The 22,332-nt window shown below is 43.4% G+C and overlaps 1 protein-coding gene across 1 annotated transcript in view; it reads right to left on the bottom strand.

Annotated features, from left to right (window-relative positions):
- ep300b (EP300 lysine acetyltransferase b) overlaps positions 1-22,332 on the bottom strand; it is a gene marked incomplete at its 5' end in the record, with an annotated part of 31,064 nt that overhangs the window by 5,344 nt on the left and 3,388 nt on the right. The window contains 27 exons of the mRNA XM_079232754.1: positions 223-384; positions 483-650; positions 1,193-1,358; positions 1,539-1,799; positions 3,592-3,742; positions 4,465-4,532; positions 5,059-5,136; positions 5,360-5,416; positions 6,646-6,756; positions 7,821-7,909; positions 8,764-9,003; positions 11,118-11,269; positions 11,876-12,065; positions 12,200-12,439; positions 12,790-12,936; positions 13,732-14,070; positions 14,566-14,718; positions 15,064-15,143; positions 16,060-16,137; positions 16,441-16,624; positions 16,758-16,875; positions 17,362-17,490; positions 17,616-17,721; positions 18,137-18,379; positions 18,558-18,671; positions 19,108-19,420; positions 21,543-21,719. Of these exons, the coding sequence (XP_079088880.1) occupies positions 223-384; positions 483-650; positions 1,193-1,358; positions 1,539-1,799; positions 3,592-3,742; positions 4,465-4,532; positions 5,059-5,136; positions 5,360-5,416; positions 6,646-6,756; positions 7,821-7,909; positions 8,764-9,003; positions 11,118-11,269; positions 11,876-12,065; positions 12,200-12,439; positions 12,790-12,936; positions 13,732-14,070; positions 14,566-14,718; positions 15,064-15,143; positions 16,060-16,137; positions 16,441-16,624; positions 16,758-16,875; positions 17,362-17,490; positions 17,616-17,721; positions 18,137-18,379; positions 18,558-18,671; positions 19,108-19,420; positions 21,543-21,719 (4,314 nt within the window). The remainder of the gene's footprint in view (positions 1-222; positions 385-482; positions 651-1,192; positions 1,359-1,538; positions 1,800-3,591; positions 3,743-4,464; positions 4,533-5,058; positions 5,137-5,359; positions 5,417-6,645; positions 6,757-7,820; positions 7,910-8,763; positions 9,004-11,117; positions 11,270-11,875; positions 12,066-12,199; positions 12,440-12,789; positions 12,937-13,731; positions 14,071-14,565; positions 14,719-15,063; positions 15,144-16,059; positions 16,138-16,440; positions 16,625-16,757; positions 16,876-17,361; positions 17,491-17,615; positions 17,722-18,136; positions 18,380-18,557; positions 18,672-19,107; positions 19,421-21,542; positions 21,720-22,332) is intronic.

Here is a 22,332-nt window from a genome sequence, read left to right as displayed (position 1 = left end):
GTGTTTCTCACCTTAAAAAGGACATTTTACAAAGCAGTTGTTGCCGTAGTATAAGCTGTACCTGTTTTCCAATACAACAGAGCTGCAGCAGCGACAGCCACTAAATATCAATTATGTGCATTCACGGAGTGTAGGTCAATGTGATAATATTCTTATGATTATGCCACATAATCCAATAAAAGAGTAAGCCGCTATTCCTAAAACCAAGCTAGATTTGCATACCTCCTTATGTTTCTCCATGGTGGCGTAGAGTTTCTGGGAAAGGTCATTGGAAACATTGGGCATCCCGGGTTTCTTCTTATTGGCTCGGCTCATGCTGCTCTTGTTCTTACTCGTCTTTTTATTGTTCTTCTTTTTGGCATTCTTGCTGTCTCCTTTTGTGACCTGGAAAAGTTTGAATGTCAGTTTCAACACAAAGCACTGTTATCAATATTTTGTGATAAAAAAAGTGAAGATAATATCAAGACTCTTACTCTACTCACATCTGTACACTCATTGGAGGTACTGTTCTCCTCCCTCTTCCTCTCCTCCTCCTCCTGCTCCAGCTCCTTGATGCTCTCCTCCAGTACGTTGGGCCAGAAGTCGCCCTCAAAGTATGGCAGCTCTTTGGCACTGGTCAGCCGGTCCTCTGTAGCCTGCTTGAAGACATCCTGAGGGACAAAGAGACATGTGTTCAAGTGCTTGTAGAGCCTTTAATGTCTCGATTACTGGATAGTACTTATTAGTAATGTCCTTTTCAGTAAAACAACAAAACATACTTTTGAGGTTCAAAGTTCATGGTTAACCATAGAACGCCACAGTTGGGGGCAAACTGCGTCTCCACGCGTTCAGTTTAGTAGATGTTCAAGGTCCTTTGATCATATCCCATGTTATTCAACAGCGGATAGAGTTTGGTGGTCATGGGGGTGTGGATGTTAAAATGTCAATGTTTCAGATTTTTGTTTATCAAAGAAGAAATGACAACATCGACATGCAGTATGATCAGAAGCTCCAGAACACCTTGTAAAGTGAATATTTTTCTCAAAGAATAGAGTATTTGCAGAATGGGACACACAAAGGTCTTCATGTTGTGCAACAGTTTGACATTGATATTATGGATACGTCAATGTCTCGGGGTGTGATTGTTTTCTGAAGTGATAAATGCATTTACTCATATTGTTGGTATAATGACTAAAGGGAAATCGTGTCTCACCTTGTAATCGTGGACGATGCGCTCAGCAACAGCCTTGTCCAGCATCTTCCTGTACCATTCCTGCAGCCGCTTTGGCTTGGGGATCTTTTGGTCTGCTGGGTGACAATGGAAGATGTAATCATCCCCTTCACTGGGTGGACAGGCCCAGATATGACCCGTTGTATACCTGGAAGACAAGTTGTCGTATTTATTAGAACAGAAGTAAATCGCTTTCCATTAGCTCATATTTAAAACCCTGTGTAGCTTTACTGCTAAGGTTTTCATTTAGAGAAATCTCATAACTGATTATTGCTGCTCAGTTGGGGTCTTTGCATTATGTTTGAGACGGTCGCGTCTTTTCTCTTACCCCTGCCTCCTGACATACTCCAGGTAGCCTATTAGGATCTCGTGGTAGACGCCAGTTCTGATGAGTCGAGGTTGGAAGAAGTGCACGCTGTCCAGGTAAGAGATGTACACTCGTCTCTGATTGGGCGGCGGGCAGTCCGAGCCGTACTCTTGAACGTGCATGCCGAAAAAACACACATCCGCTCCGTCGACGTCCTCAAATGCAAACAGGGCTTTCATCCTGTAGGGGAAGGACGCAGACATCTCTCCACTGTCAACAAACCTGGAGGGAAGAAAAAAAACAGCCAGGGTGAGGAAAACTGCGATGAAATCAAAAAAATGTCAACAACTCTTTCCGGCTGTGTCTTTGCCATCATGTTTAATCTTCTGAACTGTCAGACAAAACTACATCACATGGGGAGGAGTGCCGGTTATGACTGAGGCGATGACCACTTGAATGGAACCGTCATGTTGAAGGAAGTGTAATATTTGGTTCCAACGGGTAACAGATTAAATGCAAGATTGTAACCAGTGACACCTCGTTACAATACAAGGATATTGACTGAATGGCAAATTAGTGTGGAACTGGTGCAGTGCCCGTTCACAATGGGTCGTTTGCTTGGCTCGCCATACTGCTGCGAGCCAGTTCGGAGCCGGCCGATTGCCCACGGAAGTGAAGCAATCTTGAGGCCTTTTTAAATCGCTCCTCGACTCGAGCCAAACGTGAACTGCAATCAATGGCCACGGCAGGTAAAAGGTTATTAATATTTAACGTTTTGCATGTCCAAATTGCACTGAGTTCGACACGGGGCGTCCTTGGGTCCCCATCAATACACCAGTCATGTTAGCCGTTGATCAGATGAACGGTTCTCGACATATGCAAAGGATATGGTTTAACTGTTGGCATTTAGTAAATGGGATATGAATTATCATTACCATATTTTTTCATTTAAAAATGTATTAAACACAAAGCCGTTGCATTGCTGCAACTCAGTGGTCTGTTACACTGAATAAGTTGGTTGCCCATTTGCAACGGGTTTTTATTTCAGTGTTCACAATATTTACCACATTTCAGTAAACAAACACTGTACTCAGATGCTTGGTACAGACTTGCCCATTAACTGCTCTACTGTGCAACATGGCCAGCCAGCTGTTGCCTAGCAACAACAACCATATGCATTCGGGGGGGGGTTTTGCATTGGTGTGGACCTGCAGAAATGCCGCCTCTCACACGCCTCCATGTCTGATCACAGCCATCAACGGTTCAAATCCAGCTGGTCGGTACGAACTGTGAACCAACGTCAGCTCTAATTTAACATGTGTTCAACGGGTGATAATCAAACTAACGTCAGTCTGACCCGCTGTGGGACTCACTAGCACCTGCTTGCGACTGACTAGGCTTTTTGTTCCTCCTACGCAAGTCATCTCAATATCAATGTCGTAAATAGAAGATGGTTTGAAAAACAAAGTCCTTGCTGTGTGATGTACTGCTTGTTTAACCCTGACGGGTTCCCCAATAATTGTACAGCCAAAATGCTAAAAAGACAAAAAAAAACAAAAAAAACTTTTAAATGCTTGTCTAATTAGATGTCAACAAACTGGTCATTATAGTAACTTGTCGCATAATTTTGGGTTTATGAAAACAATTCCTGGCATTTGCTCCCAGTGTTCTTCATCCCACGTTTTGAAGAAATAAATAATGGGAGCTACAGGCGTATCGGCTATAAAAATAATGTATTTTCCTTTTAAATAAGTGTTGTGGACCTAAATTTTGCCACCGTGAAAAGTGGTTCATATGAATTTCCAAATGTGCCTGAATCAATATTAATAAAAGTAACTGATAAGTATTTGAAGAGAAAGAGATTTGAAAACAACAGAATTTGGTGAGGCGTGATTGTGTTAGCCCCAATGATTCTTTCATTTAGACCGACTGTGATTGACCAATATGGAAAACCTTGCATTTCTTCTGGTTTATTTTTGACCATTTTCACTAGACACGGCTTACAATTACATTAAGTATATCGCTGCACCAATAAATGAGAATATATTTTTAAAAAACAATCAAATGATTCTACCTGGACTTCATCCCTGGCTTGACCTCGACCACCTTGTCTGACACATGGACCACACGGACGGTGACGTCGCCAGATTCAGGGAGGTTATGCCGCTTGATGTAATCGTTCACTCGTGTCTCCAAATAGCACCCCAACTTGGTGTGAGGAAGTCCTGCAAAAAACAGCAACAAGTATGAGTAAAGAGAGGTGGAATACAGAGAAGGCAGGGAACAAACAAAGAGACATGTGCTCATGCTCACTAAAGCTGGCTATTTTATTCACCATCACCACCCTCTGCCTGAACATTTCAGAGGGTTTTCAACAGTTGAGGGACAGAATCCATGTCCGATTATATGAGAGTTTAAAGGAACAGTTCATTTCGCCAGAAATGTTTAGAAATCTAGCCTTGTTCCGTGCAAAGCTACCAAACGCCACCAACCAGCCCCTCTAAAGCGTACTAACATTTTGTTGTGGCTCGTTAGTTTAACCTGGACACAATCTGAAGGGTAAAATCAACATGTTGTGGTGTTAACTTCATGGAGTCTCTGCTGGTTAGCTGGTTGCCTGGCAAGACTTATTTAGTGGTATCAATGTTATCATCCAACTCTTGGCAAAAATATTTAATACGTGCATTTCCCAAAATGTTAAAGTATTCCCTTTGATATATATCATACATTGGTCTCAGTCCAAAGCACCAATTCTAATGGCTGATTTTGATCCCCAAAAATCATTACTATATTAAAGAGTGGAATGATTAGCAACAGAGTTTGTGTTTTGAAGTAGTGGTAATAAAGCAAAAAAGGGTTCAAAACATAGGATGACAACACAATGACAAAGTCTGAAAGTAAATCACAGATGAGAAATGAGCCAGTAGACCAGCGTTACTCCACTTACTTTTGGATGCGTATTTGTTCTCTTTTCGCGTCTTGTTGGCCTTTTTGAGGCAGTTGTCACATACGAAGCTGTGGTTAATGAGAAAGCAGATAGTAAATAATTAAATTAGCAGGTTACCATCACTCTTGTGATTAAGTGGCTTTAATCAAGAGATGACTCAGTCGTTCATGCCAGTCTTCCTTTCCTTAAAACAGCGCTAATGACTCTGAAATTGCTTTTTAATTACATACAGACCACACGTGAAGGAAGCTCTAACTTTGAGAAATGACTCTCTCTCTCTCAACAATATTGTCAGCATCAACATGTCAGACCTGTGTGTGATCTTTAACGATTTGCTTTAAAACAGCACGTCTCTGGCGACGTGTGTGTGTGTGTATATATGTATATATATATATATATATATATATATATATATACACACACACACACACACACACATACATACATACATATGTGTGTGCGCTGTACTTTTCCAGCATCTTTATTTAGGTTTTGGACGATAAGCAAGATTTTCAAGGAAAACAAAAGGCTTAATTTATTTTTCCAGACCCAGTCACGTAACAGAATGTACAGAGTGTATGACAGCTGGCTCACCCCGACGGCCATATGGTGTCATGATGCAGGACACAGATCTGGTGCATTTTACGACAGCAGTCAATACATTCCACAAGCCTGTAGAGGACAGGAGACAAAAGACAAATGTCCAAAGTTTGAACGGCAACATGTCATATATTATGAAAATACCCCGTTAGTTCAGATATGATTATTACTTAATCACATTATCTTCTATTATTTATGTGCAAGCACCTTATTACAATTGCTCAAATAAAAAATGTAATCTAGCATCAGAGAGATGGTGCAAATGTATTCTAAATGAGTTAAAAGGGTAACATACAACTCTGGGTCGAGTGTGTCGTTCTTCTTTCGTTGAAACTGGTCTTTGTTGATGGACCTGTGGGAAAGATCAGAAAACAAACCACTGCATCAGTCACAACAAGGTCTTTCGCTTTACACTACAGGCTGTGTGCAGAATCCAATATCCTCAAGTCAGAAAATTCATGTAGAAATTGATAATGTGCCCACTAGCTAAATGCGTCATAGCATCTGTACTGATTCTCAATTTCACCCCTAAAATAAGGCATATAAATTGTCTTAAAAACACATTTCAACCAAATGGCAATTTGAAAATGGCAAACGATTTGATCTTTGACCTCTTAATCCCCACGTCATCACAAACTCAAACGAACTTCAGATGCAACCAACTGTTGTTATCACAATTGATAAATATTATCATGTTTTTTAATTAATCAATTTGGTCAATAAAACCTTACAAAAAAGTGAAAATGCCTGACACAATTTCACAAAGCCCCAGGTGATGTCATCAAATGTCTTATTTTGTCATTGAAATTATTATAAATTAAATATAAACAGAGAAAAGCAGTAAATATTCACACAGGAGAAGTTGGAGCGAAGGAATGTTTACCATGCAAATATGCAATGTTTTAATTAAAGAAATAAAATAAATGACTGAACCCCATTAATAGTTGGCAATTAATCTGACTAATTGGTTAATCTTTGCAGCTCAACAGAACTTTACTTCAAATACTAGCAAAGAGCCCAAAGTTTCCAAACATACCAATATATAAGGCTGAACTTTGGGGAAATTCTGCCCTAGATGTCTACTGTTTAACATTTCCATTTTAGGGAATGGAGCAGCCACAAAAAAAGTCTTTGATTTGAATAGTGTACTCAGAGTAAACACCGTTTCACTTCAGTGACTAACCTGAATAAACTGGTACTATACACGTGTGATGCTGTGTAAAAAGAGGGTTTTTCTAACTCCATAGCTACTTAAAAGGTAGTCAATTGAAGCAATACATTTAATTTGAAAGCTTGTACTGCTGCAACAACCACATATCCCCTCTTGGGATCAATGAGGGCATATCTTTTCCTTAAATTCATGCTAGCGTGTTCTTTTCGAACAAGAGCTTCTTTGGGTGTTAGATATCCCCAAAAATTGTTTATAACAGCTGGTACATTCAATCTTTGATGCTTCTAATACCAGACTTGCATAACATCTTGACAAGCATTACATGACAACTTCTAAGTTTTGATGGGAGCACTGTTGTCTGCTGTGTGTGTGTGTGTGTGTGTGTGTGTGTGTGTGTGTGTGTGACTCACGTCTGAGGCTGGGAGGGGTCGTCCCCCAAGGAAACACTCTCGTTCTGGATTTCGTTGAAACACTTCTCACAGAAGTGGTACCTGTCAGCAAGAAGCCCATATTTTGGTGAACTACACCGTTCGTCATCAGCACAGCCAATCACAGAGCGGGCACGAAGAAGCAGCCGCCAATCAGGGCAGGGCAGGCCAGGGGGCGAACACACAGGAGGAGGCAGAGGGCAAGGTAGGTCGTCGCCAGGAGGAAGCAGCCAATCGTGATGCAGGGTTTTTGTGTGGGCGGGTGTTTTGATTTTGCGCGTAAATTTTGGAGTGGATGATTGGTCACACCAAAACAGGCCAATGCAGACATCACAAGCGTTAAAAAAAGGAGGGAGAGAACGGGAGAAGGGAGGGGGGGGGCGGAGATGGGGAGGGAAGGTCAAAATGAATATTTAAAGCGTGAAATAAATCGTTACAGGTCAGACGGAGACAATGGAGGGGACAGAAAGGGAGAGGGGGGGCATGGAGGAGGGAGGGTTGGACAGGATGTGAACAACAACCAACAGAGGACAGAGAGCCAAGGCAAAGCAAAGATTAGCGTCAGACGTCCAGTGGTAAACAACAACAACATTACAGCAACATGAGACCACTAGGAGCTGTGGAGGAGGGGGAGGGGGGGCGGGCGTGAGTGGGTGGGGATACGAGTCTCCGGACATTAAAGGGTGGATGAGGAAAAAATTAATGGTAAAGCAACAGAGACCCATCATCCTTTTAGTTCATTTATAAAGTGGGAACCTGTCTCACCCCCTATGCATTTATGCAAGTCTATCAGAAATTGCAAGCAGTCGTGTGTTGTGCATGTAAATCTACTCCGTGGTAAACAATGGTGCAAAAAATAAAGAATAACTGCCGAAGAAGACAGGAGCCCACTTTATAAATGACAACATAATGAAAATCAAAACGGTGATTTATGAAGATGGTGCCAGGATAACCATTTGTAGCCAAATTAAAACTCCTGTGATTTCACTGATTGCATATAGGAAATATAATCAAATGCGCAAAATACAACAAAACACATAAGCTGATCTCACTGGCTGCTTTTTCATAGCAAAATGTCTGAATGTCCATAATACTTTCTGGTGAGTGTGAGTGTGTGTGTGTGTACACTTGTGTTCCAATGTGCCGAAAGCCCTTACCTGTTCTGGTAGCTAAAATAAGCAACGTCACGTTGGATGGTGCATAATTGTTTTCCATAGCAGCACAGAGTTTGGGGGGAAAACTCAAACTGCAATAATAAAAAAAGGGACAAAAAGAAAAGATTGTTTTTTAGACTTGTTACAGAGGAAACATTTCTCTCACACACACACACACACACACACACACACACACACACACACACTTTGGGAAATACTTAATTCACTTTCTGACGAAGAGTTACTGTAGATGAGAAGATCCATACCACTCTTGTAAGTGGCTACATCCAGCAGCTGATTAGCTTAGCATAAATACCTCAAAATAAAGTTCACAAATAGTTCTCTGTAAATTACTGGGATAACCTTTCAGGCACCGCTGGTGATGTTGCCTATTCACTACATTCAGGAACGTTTCCATCTTGCACCGTTTCACATATACAAGGCAAAGCTAGAATAGATGGGACCTTCCAGTTGATGGCGGAAACGGATGCCAACCGCCATTAAACTCAACCAAAGAAGAAGGGGTAAGGCCGGATAGCGTTGGCGTAAATGCGAAACAATTCATGGATTCCAAAAGGTCATCAGAGGAGTCTTGTGATTGGTTCGCTGGCTTCACTTGAAAGGATCTTTATCAGACCGGCTCAACACTTTACATACTTGTCCCTGCAAAGTTACTGCTCTCATTCACGGCAGCATGCGTTCTGAAGGGGCCTTAAGAGAAGGAGCTCGCCTGGTTCTCTCCAAAAGGTAACAAAATCTAAAACTCACCAATTTACACATTTTATGTCTTGTAGGTCTCATCTATTTATTGTGGTGGTATCAACCTTCTCACTTAACTCTCCATCAGAAAGCAAACATGCATATTTCCCCAAATGTCCTGACCAGAAATCAGCTAAATGAAATAAGACAAGTGAAGTGAAAAGGGCACCACATGCTCCTGCCTCACCTTCCTCCCACAACAGTATCCCAGGCCCTGCATGACGGGATCGATCTCCGACTCGAACACCTCAGCCAGCTTGGAGCAGTACTTGTATACGCGGGACGTCTTGCGGTTGTACAGCCAGGCATTGTTGAACATCAGCCAGATATCCTCGACGTACTGCCAAGGCTCTTGGTACTGTCCCGTGTCCAGCTTCCGCTTGATGGTCGACAGGTCCATGGGGTTCTTCACAATGTCAAAGTAGTCCTGATTAGGGAGGGGCGCCGACGTAAAGTTGAGACATTTCAGAGGAGAGCACGGCGAGATGGTGGGAGGGTTTAGTCGTTGGAGGGACCAAGGTGAGAGAGATGAGGAAGAAGAGTATGATCATCATCATCAACGTTGTGGTCATCAGGTGAAGGTGTGACGAAGGCGTCGCAGTCAACCAGGTGGGACCAGAGTAGGGAGAGAAGAGGGTGCAGGGGGACAATGTTGTTGAGCGCTGCAGAGAAGAAGGTTCGTGTGCAAACAGAGAGACATGACAACTTCTGCCCTCCAGCTCTCTGCTTTGCACCCTACAATTAAAGTCAAGTCCCCATCTGTACTGCGAACAGGGACGGGGCGACCGCCACAAGTCTGTCCGATCCTCTGCCGCTCAAAATATATATATATATATATATATATAAAAAACTAGCTGAAGATGAGATTCTATATTTTATGTCCTGTTGCAAGTGAAAACTTCTGAAAATCATTATATATTAATTTGTCTTAGAAAGTAACTGTCGTAAAGCTTGTGTAATGGTTCCTTGGTGAAAGCAAACAAAGCTTTCAGGCCCAGAAAGCAATTAGGGTGCAAAACCAAGAAGAACAGAGCAGTGGCAACTGGCAACAGCAACAGGCAGACAGAGTTTTACTGTTTTTAGCAACATAGTGGTTGGCAGTAACAATGCCAACCGCATGAGTGGCAATATGATGGCAGAGTTAAAGCCAACAGTGCTGAGGGGAAGCAAATGTAAGAGGGACGGATGAGTCTCCAAGTTGCTTCTCTTTTCCTGTCGCCTGCCCTCCGCTTCTCAAACTAAAAAACAGTTTGAGAGGGGAGTGGAAGACAGGGCGAGGAAAAGAGGCTTTTTGGAGATTCAACTAAACCTAATAAGGAGGTGCGATTTTTAAAAAGAGCAAGGTCCATCTCTGTGTCACCATGGCAACAACAGTTAGGAAACACTCGCATTCACAAACAAGTGATGCTTATTACAATATCGACCTGCAGCCACATGAATATCGCGACACTGCAGTGTTTGGAAATCCCACCGGTGTGTAAGAAAGTCACATTTTCATTGAAGTGGCTGAGTGGGTCTCTGAAAATGGATTTACTTAATTAAACAACGCTGGAAAGTTGCATCACTTGACTGTGGAGGTTCCTGTAGAGAGGTGAGCCAATAGCCTGGTGCTCGCTCATCACTGCTCTAAAAAGGACATCGTTTTCCTCCGTTTTCAGTACAATAATGATTGTAACTGGATGCAAGTACATACAGAGTCGTAGACTGAATCAAGCACTCTTTCCCCCCTAATTTGAATGCAATGAGGGTTAACGGTATTGTCCCACCTCTACACACTGCCCGCCTGAACACAGACACACTACTACTGGTGAGGAACTGAACTAGAAAGCTAGCAATGGAACACTGGGATGAAAACTACAAAATCATGATTTCAAATTAAAACCTGAAATTTTATGTAAAAAAGCAAAAGTCAAACAAATTAAAGTGAGAAATGAAAGCAATTGGCTCATGAACTGTTGTTGGAGCGTAAAGCAATTTACGCTCTTCTTTTGGACTTCGCTCAGTAAAATGCTAAGTGATGACATCAACTATTGTCTTGGTTGTGAACTATGAAAGACAAAAAGCTAGTCATTACTCTGATGGATGCTTGGGTCATGTAATACTGTATCTTTTCTTTAGATTATTATATTTGGGGGTCTACAAAACAATTAAAAAAAATACATCAATGCCAAAGAATGTTTTAAATTTGATCAGATTTGCATACATCATTTACTTTTTGTCTTTCACTTCCATCAAAGTAAAAGGCAAATGTTCATAAGAGTCATTGCTTTGATTTACAAATGACAAGTATGAAAAAAAAAGAAAAGAGAACACACATACACACATTTCACAAATCTCATTTTCTTGACTTCTGACATGCAATGGGAGAAAAATGAACTAAAGGATGAAAGAAACTGGAAGCAGATGTATAAAATAAATACAAGAAATATGGCAACTATGACAAACAGACAGAATATAAACGATGAAAAAGGAAAACAACAAAAAAAAAAGCTACGTTTTCAGAGGAGTTGAAGCAAAATGGCAGCCAGTGCAGTCCCTTACCAGGTTAGTTTTGTTACTAGTTCGAATACGTACGGGTATTCCCAGTAACTGGGGGTCAACCGGCTGACGGAAGGGAAGGGACTCGGGGTCCTGCCGGTACAAAGCTTCCAGGGTGGGCATCAGAGCCTGACGCAGCTCCTCCGGCTTAAAGACTGGAAAAGATGGGAGCGAGGAAAACATATGAGGAGTTTTAAAGACGGAAAGTGAATGGGAGGAAAGACAACGCAGGGGAACACAATACAAAAGAGGCCTCTTTTGCATCTAAGGCTGGCTGACCACACATCATGTCGCCCGTTGAACAACGGCCACAGCACACATCACACGCATCGCACAGAGTATTAAGTAGTTGTGCCAGTCTCACAAAAGCGTTTATCTATATTCTCTCTGCTGTTCTCTTTAGTTCACCCAGGCATTTTGTTCAGTCACCATTTTAAATCAACAAATAGTAATTGAAGAGAGGACAATAACCTTTAAATAGTTTGATAAAGGGACAACAAGAACTCAGTTTATTCAAAAGATGTATTTGTACTTTCTTCAAAATGTTAACTCTTTTGTGGAGTACTTTCAACTGCGACAGAGGTGGTTTAATTAAATGAATATGCTGTGATAGCTTCCTCCATTTATAGCTCTCCATTGCCTGAAATGTCAGCAGTCAAGTTGGCTTGCTATTTGTCAATGAGTTAGTACTCTACCCACCCATTGATGTTCAGGTAATGGCTGTCGTTAAAACCTACGACACTGTGCAGCTCCAAACTTACTTTTTTTCTTGCTCTGAGCGCTGGCTGGGGAGCCGCTGTTGGCTGTTGACCCCTCCTCTTCCTCTTTGGGCTCTACCTTCACCTCCGGCTTTTTGTCTTCCCCAGTTGCCACTGACGAAGACACCGGGAATGAAGACGTATCCATGGGCTCGCCTTTACACCCATCTCCCGATGGCTTCTCTTTCTTTATCTGAGAGAGAGATTCATGCGTCAGTACAAGGATTTCCTTATTTCTGGGATTCTAATAAATCAGAATAAAAGGCCTGGAATTAAGACATAAGTTCAGACATTTAAGGGCCAGTGAGTCGAGGAGGACAATCTTACCTCCGGTTTCTCCTCCGTCTTCACGTCATGCTGACCCTTGCCCATCTTCCCCTTGCCCTCTCCTTCAGTGTCGGCCCCTTCGTCGTCCTCTTCCTCCTTCTTCACCTCCATTTTGACATCCTCCTGGCTGGGAGCAGAGCTGTCCGCCAAAGGAAGCTGGGAGCTGGGATCTGCGCTGCTGCTGACCGAGCCTGGAGAGGACACCTGACCATCTGCTGTCAGAGAAGGCTTCGGAGATAGCTGTGGCAAAAAGACAGCGATGGAGTGATGTTTAGAAAATGAGAATCCATGTTAGAATCCACAAAAGGACATTCCTTTTTGGATGTTTTATAATCAAATTTTAAAAAGGACTTTTTGATGATCCAAATATCTCAAACTCATTTTATTATTCAAAAGAAAGTGAAGTAGTTTGAAGCCCAGGCATTTTTTAAAGCATAAACTTTCCCTGACTTATCACTTTTCCATCTAGTCCGTTTGCGTTTACTTATTCCCTGTGAGTCAGAGACAATCTAGACTTGCATGTAGAGCAGGAAGCCAAGTGCATCTCTGTATAAGGCTCAAAAGTGGTTTAAGAAGGGTGATCTACTCACTGGGGTCTGCGGCCGCTGCAATGGCTTATGAGCATTCTGGGTAGGCACCGAAGAAGCTTGACCTCCTTTGGGGCCCGAACCGCCAAGCGTAAGTTGTTGAAGCTTAATGGCCTTCTCAGAATTTACCGCCTGCCCCGATGGCTGCTGCTGCGGCACTTGTTGCTGCTGCTGTGACACTTGTTGCTGCTGCTGCTGTGACCCTTGCTGCTGCTGCGACGCTTGCTGCTGCTGCGACCCTTGCTGCTGCTGCTGCGACCCTTGCTGCTGCTGCTGCGACCCTTGCTGCTGCTGCGACCCTTGCTGCTGCTGCTGCGACGCTTGCTGCTGCGACGCTTGCTGCTGCTGCTGCTGCGACGCTTGCTGCTGTTGCTGCTGCGACGCTTGCTGCTGCTGCGACGCTTGCTGCTGCGACGCTTGCTGCTGCTGCGACGCTTGCTGCTGCTGCTGCGACGCTTGCTGCTGCGACGCTTGCTGCTGCTGCTGCGACGCTTGCTGCTGCGACGCTTGCTGCTGCTGCTGCGACGCTTGCTGCTGCTGCTGCTGCGACGCTTGCTGCTGCTGCGACGCTTGCTGCTGCTGCAGCTTTTGCTGCTGCAACTGCTGTTGGTGTTGCTGCTGCAGCTGCTGTTGGTGTTGCTGCTGCTGCTGTTGGTGTTGCTGCTGCTGCTGTTGGTGGTGGTGTTGCTGCTGCTGCTGCTGCTGTTGCTGCTGCTGTTGTTGTTGTTGTTGTTGTTGTTGCTGCTGTTGTTGTTGTTGTTGTTGTTGTTGGTGTTGCTGCTGCTGCTGCTGTTGTTGTTGTTGTTGGTGTTGCTGCTGCTGCTGCTGCTGTTGCTGCTGTTGGTGGTGGTGTTGCTGCTGTTGCTGCTGTTGGTGGTGTTGCTGCTGCTGTTGGTGGTGTTGCTGCTGCTGCTGTTGGTGGTGTTGATGCTGCTGCTGTTGGTGGTGGTGATGCTGCTGCTGTTGCTGAAGGGGCAGCTGGGGTGCACTGGGAGTCTGTGGCTGTGGGGTCTGAGATCGAGGTAACGTTGGGGGTGTTTGATGCGGTTGAGGCGTTAAGCTGCGTGCCGGTGAAGGGGAGTTTGTTCGTATGGGTGGGCAGTGAGGGTAGGAGTTGGGCTGGGTGGGGGCCGAGGATGGAGGCAGGTTGGGTAGAGGCCCAGCACCACTGGCATTTCCAGGCCCCATGGGGCCGACAGGGGTAGCAGAACCTGGAGCAGAAGAGGCAGACTGTGCTGCAGGGCTGCTAGCTGGGAGCGAAGGCGGCGTTGACATCTGGTTCTGCTACGGAAGACAGGACAGAGAGGTTAGAACTTTGTAATAGAAACTTTGGATAGAGTATGGACGAAACAATGAGGAGCAACATGGGTTTGACTAACTATAGGTTAGGTACACAACTCTGGTTTGTCACAACACTTCCAATCTGTCTCTCTGAAAGCTATACAATTAATTAATTAATTAATTAATTAATTAATTAATTATGGAAGGCTCCCAAAAGGCACAAATAGTCGGCCATCAAATATCGAGATGAAGCCAAACAAGAACTGTGATCCTTCTCTCACAGCGCTTATGAATTATGTGCCAAAACCATGAAGACAGTGATGAATACTGTCTAATTGACTGAACTATCTATGAATTCCCATAAAACTGCTCAGAGTTGATGCATATGTTTGAATTCCATTTACATCCCATTCTTTATCTGCTTTTGCAAAGACCCAAGTTCCCTTTTGCAATCAAATTCATCTTTATGTTACAAGGTACCGTCCCTCCGTCACTTACCTGTGGCACAGCAGTCTGTACTCCTGGCTGGTTCATGCCGACAGGACCAGAGCCATGTCCAGGACTGGACCCAGGAAACTGGCCCGGAGGGAGGTACTGGTTCTGTAACTGCGTGGCATTGGGATGACCCATCCTTGCTGCTCCCATACCCATCTGGAAACAAGTCAACAAGGGGTGTGTTAAGTCTTTTCTGGCTGAAATTATGTCATATAAACATGTACAATAAAGTATGGTTACATTTACTGTTGCATGGCCTTTAAATATTCTTTTAAAATAAATGTGGTTTTTCGTTTGTTTCAATGACTTTTGTGTGCCTCCTCCACACCGATCACAGCCCAGATTACCCAGAGTGCCTCAGTTAAGAGAACAATATCTAAACCTTTAGGAGGCCTGAGTATCAATTTTGCTAAACCATCATCAGTCATCTGTGACTTTCAAGCATAAAGTTCCCATTACACCAAAGTAATCTGTGCTCAAGAAGGTGACAGTGATACCAACCTGATTCATTGGAGCATTCAGAGGAAGAGGAGACCTCTGACTCATCGACTGCATCCCCATCTGAGCAAACTGGTTCATTCCTAAAAGTGAAGGACGACGGAAATAAGTGAAAAAAAAAAAAAAGGAGAGGTAAGGAGGTGTGTTCCCATGAGGGCTGTCACATTTTATTCAAAAGTCATACTACAGTTTGAAAAGAATGTTCGATCAGTATAGATCTTTTGGAATTCAAGGAATTTGAAACAAAAAAATGAAACATGGCCAGTCAGACAGGCCTTCACTTAGTAAAATGTACTTTTAATCATAAACGGTGGGGTGTAGTGTGGCCCAAGGCCGATAAAAAAAAATCACAGAGACAAACACTTGTCATTACCCTCGACAAATGTCGATGCACTGACTGCAGCCAAGCAGTGTCCCATCTCCAACGCTTGTTTATCATTTTGGTGAACATTCATAGAAAATAGGATGTATACAATCGGTGTTTCCCGTTATTTCGTGAGTGGTCTCACACCGAATGGGGCACAAAATTCGGGTTTACTGCAGCTGTAATGCATTCAAGGATCTGCAACATGGTGCGTACAAAATTAAACAAATTACATGTTAGGACAAATTTGTCTTAAACCTTTTGGAAAATGTGGCTGCCCTGGTTCACATGGATGACGGCGTGTTGATGACCATATCACAGCATGCTCTCAGCAGTTTACATAGGGACTTTTCCACGGTAGAAAGTAGAAAACAGTTTAAATAAAAACTAACTTAAGATGCTAGTTATGAAAGCTGTGAAAACCTGCACAGTTTCAGTCACCTATATTGTGTTGGGGTGGCAGCATAAATCTCATGGACAGAAATGTCCTCTCTGTCTATATACCACTAGAAAGAGAGACATGTGCTCATAATTATCAACTAGGATTGCTTTAGATCTGGCCTCATTATTCAAAATACATTTCCTTAAGTCCGGCTGCCTTTGTAATAATGTAATTTACACTAGTTAGAACGAACCTGCTGGGTTCTGCATCCTGTTGACCATCTGATTGGGTCCAACTGGTCGGACCATGGACGGATCACCGTGAGGACCATCTGACAGAGTAAGAAGAGTTACAGGAATCACAAAAGCCAGAGATGACTAAAATATGTTTAAACAGGTGAGAAAAACTGGAGTGGGGTAAACAAGCTTATGAGACAAGTGGTGTGCAAAAGTGGTTGATCTTTTTCAAAACTGATAATTTTCCCATAATGGTTAGTATCATATATAGAGACCCATGCCAGACAACATGAACACGGCGGATCCAAAAGCCGAGCCATTATTTGTATGCCAGCTGTACATGTGCGACTATGTACATAGAAGTGTGTGAGGGAGGAAAAAACAGCACGTTTACTTACTTGGGGATTGCCCAGGGACCATGGGCGCCTGTCCCATGCTGGGAGGCACCTGCGGGAGGCCTGGGGAGGGTATGCCAGGTTGGCCGGGCATCATACCCTGCTTCTGGAGCCGTGTCCTTCTCTTTTCCTCCAGCTCCTTTTGGATCTTGTAGATCTTCTCTGCCAGCAGATGGTAGTATTCCGCCTAGAAAGGATAACGTCATGAGTGAGCAAGGATGTTACAGGAAGATACATCGCAGCAGTGCAAATATGCTTTTATTTCCTCATCCTCAAATTGATGGTCGTACCACAATCCTCTGCACGCATTGGTTTCTTACCCTACTGTTGGCCGACTCGTACATGTCTCCCTCCACTTTTCGAGCGTAGGCCACCAGATTCTCCATTCGCCGGTCCTTCAGGGCCGCTGGATCAGGAGTGGGGAAGATGGCCTGCACACTACTCTCACACATGCACAAACAAGAAGGACACACAGGTACAATTAACTTGAGGAAAGAGGCACCCAAAATGACATCCAGCACTGAATATGATCTGATACCTCCATCTATACTGAACGTATCTGATCAATGGTGTACATTCATACCACCTTGAGCTGTTAATTCTATATATCATTTCTTACCATTAGCATCTCTAGTGCTACCCTGCTCTACATATATATTTACTTATACCTGCACTGGATACTGCTCATAACGCACATATATAGTGCATTATAGCCCTGACTGTTTATTCCACATTCTATTTATTATATATTGTATTCTGTGTGTATATATAAATTACCTTTTGCACTTCTGGTTAAAAGCATACCTGCACTTCCTTGTCTCAGTTTATATTGTATGTGCAGTTACATTATTTTATTTCTTTAGCGCTAGGCCTCTAGGCCATAGTAAGACTTCTTGGGGCCCCTGCAAGACACAGCAAACTCACAGCTTGTGGACAAGGTGGTTGCGGAGGTCCTGTGTGATGTCTTCATGCCAAGACTTCCTCATGCCTGCAGCAGAAGGAGGAGTTGCCGTGGGCATGGAGCCCAGGCTCCCGAGACTATCATTCATCAAACTGGACAAAAATGAAAGAGAAGGGGAAGAAAGAAAGAAGTGAGACTTTAGCCAATACAGAACTAATTTTGACTTTCTTAAAGGCTGTTACATGACAGCAACCTGACCAATGAAAAGCAGTCCTACCTCTGTGCATTCATATTGCCGTGCAACAGGGCATTTGGCAGTAGGCTGGACTGCTGGTTGGGCGATTGCACCCCAACTCCACCATTCACTCCCATTGAGTTTCCACCTGGAAAGAGTTATAGAGATGTAGTTAGAGTTTGAAGGATAAGATGTTGAATGGTCGATAATAACATAAGATGCATCTTCAAGTTAAAAAATGTTCGAGCCAAAGACTTAAAGTGATTCTCCTTCCTAGCATGACAGTGAACCTGTCCAGTGAAATAAAGTAATTGACCGCGAGTCAGTCCACAGCTGACTTAATATCCACGCTTATTGAATTTGGCTGACTCGTGCGTCATTACAGGACCCGATAATACAAAAAGAAAAGAAAAAAGAGATGCCTTTTAAAGCTCCCAAATATATGCAGACAGTGGATTTGAGAATATTTTGTTGAACACGCAAGATCAAGAATGGACATCCGTGGATTGTCCTTGTAGTTTACCATATAATTAGAGATACACACAATGGCATTACAAACTAACCCATGGTGTTCAGATTCCTCATCCCAGGCTGACCCGGCAGCCCCTGGTTGGACATGTTGGCCTGCGACGGCTGCTGTGGTATCTGGTTGCCCTGGTAAGTGAGGCCAAGTGCAGCGTAGGCCCTCTCTATCGAGCTGGGGTCAATCTGGTTGGGAGGGTTGAGGTTTGGACTGTTGGACTGTCCACGAGGAACCCCTGAACCTAAAGAGTTCCCCAAACCGACTCCTGCGCTGTTAACAAGAGCTGTCAAGAGAACGGAAGAGTTAACAGAGGATGAACACATTTCATAGTAGATGATGTGCAATAATTCAATGATAAGAGACAAGAACATGTTTACTGCTTAGAGACAGCATGCACGCGCACATGCACACACACACACACACACACACACACACACACACACAGAGTGAGAAACACTCACACTGCTGATTTCGCTTGTCTCCAGCGTTTTTCAGTGGCAGGCATACAGGACAGTCATGTCGTGTGCAATTCTTCCAATGAGAGATGATCTGTCTGGATGAGGCACAGTGTGCCACTGTGGAGAGGAGACAGAAACAGAAGTTTGAGAAAAGGGAAGAGACATGGAAAAGAGAGAGAACAAGTGAAATAAGAAATTGTGACGGGGTGAAGGAGGGAGATGAATAATGACAAGAAAAGGATGAGAGAAAAAAGGGGAAAACCATCAGTCAAGAGGAAGAGAGAGAGAAGCCAGAGACAAAAGTTATTGTATGAGTCACTCAGTAAAATAAACTACATCCAGATGAGATGGAAAAAAAGAAAAGTTACAGTAGAACAGAAAGATACAGAGAGAATAACTCATTCAGATACGACAAAAAACTGAAACCAAGAGGGAAATAAACCACAGACAAAAAATGAATTGTAGATACATGACAACTTTAAACACTGCAGAGTGTTTATTATACGAACCACACGCCATAAAACCAGCAATCAACATAATTAAACAGACTCACCCTGGCAGGACTTGCCAGCCTGGCAATGAGTCATGTGATTGAGCACGTTCTTCATGGTGCGGCAGTGGGGCAGGTTGCACTGCCGCACTTCCCCGTTGGCCTGCTCCCTGCGCTGGCACTTGTGCGCGTGGAGCAAAAGGACCAACTGCTGTTGAATCAGCTTCCGTTTCTCTGGGTCTGCTGTAGGGGGCGCTGTGCCGGGACCAGCCCCGACGGCATTGAGCCCAACCTGGGCGCCTCCCGCTGCTGCTCCTCCTCCTCCACCGACGGATACACCACCAACTGCTCCAGGCTGCTGCTGCTGCTGAGAGGCCTTGGGACAGAGAGGAGGGAGGAAGCATCGGCGCATGTTAACAAGACCGCAATAATCAGGTATTATACCACTTACAATGGCCAATTTGGTAACAGCTTGGCAGCTAACAAATCAATGCAGTGATCAATCCCTCCTAGACTTCATAGTCTAACATCAGGGGGAAATTAAATCAACACAGTTCCACGTATGGCCGATTTTCTTACTGCAAAATGACGAGTCTGACCAGATGTCATAAGAGATATATAGAAGTAGACGAGGTGTCAACTGTCACAAGAACATGTTCAAATTATGAATGCAAGTAAGGTCACAAAAGAGACAAAAAAAACTGAGTTTGAATCAGCATACAAAACAGACGGTGTAACATTTTTAGAGATGCTTACAGTTTACAGACTCAAACAGGAAAGTTAATTACCTCCAGTTCTGGAACATTTGGTTAATCTTACATCAAAGGGTTTAATTTCTCCGAGGTAGGTAAGAACATTGTAATGCTGAATTGAGCTACATCTTTACTAAAATCCCACACATGACAACCAAGTCAATGATCATACAGACAAATAAATACATACAAAACACGCTTCAAACTACAGCTTCAAACCTTTTAACTTCAAACTATAAAAATATATATTTAAAAAAATAACAGACACAAGCATCAGGTGGCCTGATGGGACCGTGTGCAACAGAACTCAAGAGACTGTTGGATCCTAAAACTGCTGCTTTATGGACTACACGCCATCATTAATATCAACTGGAGAGATTTGTTCCATCAAGCCGAGGACGAACGTTCAAAAGCTGTGTGTGTGAGCGCTGGAAGCCCCGCCCCCTCGAGCCCCACTCTGCATGCAGGCAGACAGAGAGCAGAGCAGTGAGTGTGCTCTGATCCGCGCTATTTTAATAATCGTTTTTAGCGTGCGGGTACCGCGCTAACTTTTTAGTATCTATATACCGTGCAACTTTACAGAGTAGTGTAAAAAAAAAAATATTTAAATCGGCTCAGGCACCGGAAGGAAGCACCGAAATCTGCGTTGCTTTTCGGTCCGGTAGGAACCGGACGTGTTCTCGGTACCCAACCCTAGTGACCGCGCTCCTCAGCCTCCCACAACCCTCAAGGTGAGAATAACACCGTGAACCTCATGCTAAACAGTTTCCAAATCTTATCCTAAAATGCAGGTGTTCCACGTCAGATTAACCAAACTTTTTTAACCGCGCAAAATGTGTCAGAAATCAAATGCCACCAGCGCATGAATATGTCAGCGTTCCTGAGATTTGATCATCAGCATTAACAACGCCCCGAAGCTGCTCTTTAAGCTACCTTAGTTTAATTTACAAACTGGTTACGAAACAGTACAAATAAGAATGTCATACAAATGACACAAGGGAATCAACACAAATTAGTACAGTGGTCATCACCGAGTTGTAACGAAAAGAAAGAGAAAAAAAAAAAGGTCCGGGTGGTCTGAGAGTCAGAAGAGGGGCGTCAGGTGCAACAGAGGATGTTCACTTGGACAGTGACTTGCATTGAGGACCCTGTGTCGTGCCAAATAATGCCAATCAAATCTTTTTTTTCTGCATGTGTTTACTTGACTTGTGGCACAAAAGGCGGGCATAGCATGTTGTAAGGTTACGTCTGAACGCCACACTCAAAGTCTAGGGATAAAAGGTTTGAAAGAGAACTTCCTATCCTGTCTGGTTTTACACCTCAACACACCTAGCCAATCACTGTGTGAGGCGGGCGGGATCGTAAACACGTCAAAAAATGTAAAATGGTCAGGCTCCGTTCAATGTTGGTGTTGGGCTTTTGACGGCAAATTTCCACACTAATCATTTCCCCAAGAACTGGACTCTTATTTCAGTCGGACTTTAGTGGTTACTGAAAACTACAATGACATGAATGAATCTGACTAAATGCTTTTGAGACACATTTTTGACCAGAAAAATGATACTGTACATCCGAAGTTCAAACTCATCTGGTTCCAGTGAGGACGCAAAAGGAATGATATTCTACTTTTAGACTATTTGAGAGACTTCAGTATGAATTTCAAATTGTATCTACAGCCAAAAAAGTGGTATCTACGATGCTACAGCGTGTATCCACCTTTTCTGATCTAAAACAAACACATCTTACCATCCCAGGCATGCCTTGACCCGGTGGTGCCTTCTTGTCCATGCTGAACTGGGAGGCCATATTGTTGGGCATGCCCGCCTTGTTCTGGAGCTGTGGGCCCAGCCCTGCTCCAGGGAGCCCCTGGCCAGACTGGCCGTACGGACCACCATAGGAGCCCGCATTGGCCATCATACTCATCTAGGGAGCAGGTGTGGAGAGAAGGAAATTCATAGTTTAGAGATTAAATCAATTAACTTTTCATGGCCTGTGATGAAAACATGGGAAGTATTATAATATGTACTTCTTACACGACTTTAAAACCTACAAAAACAACTACAGACTACCTATGTATCAAACTGCATTGGAAACAGACGGTTTCACTTTGCGAGGTAAACCACATGGAATCACTTTTTGAATTTTACTTGTAATTAACCCTTCATAATGAGCTCCTATTGTGACTGTTTAGTTACTATATTACTTTCCCCTGACCTCACTTAACTCTCCAAGGGAAATAAATACCAAAGACATATCTAAATGGTCTCAGATCCAGCCTCCTGTATTTTCTTCTTTTCCTTATTGGGCAAAAATGTTCTTTATTTCAACAGCAAAAATGTGAAGGGAATTGGTAATTGTTGCTATGTGACAATGAACAATGAAACTGTTCATCCCCATTTCTGAGAAAACAACTCTGCTTAAACTGCATAGTTTCCTCTGCATTGAACAGGGACAACGTAAACACTTTACTGATATATATTTTAACACAGAACAGTACTATAAAAATAAAATACTGTGTTTGCTGCTGCACCATCAC

Source organism: Taurulus bubalis (assembly GCF_910589615.1).
Source record: "Taurulus bubalis genome assembly, chromosome: 17".
Taxonomy (NCBI): Eukaryota; Metazoa; Chordata; class Actinopteri; order Perciformes; family Cottidae; genus Taurulus; species Taurulus bubalis.
This window is presented reverse-complemented; position numbering and strand designations above follow the sequence as displayed.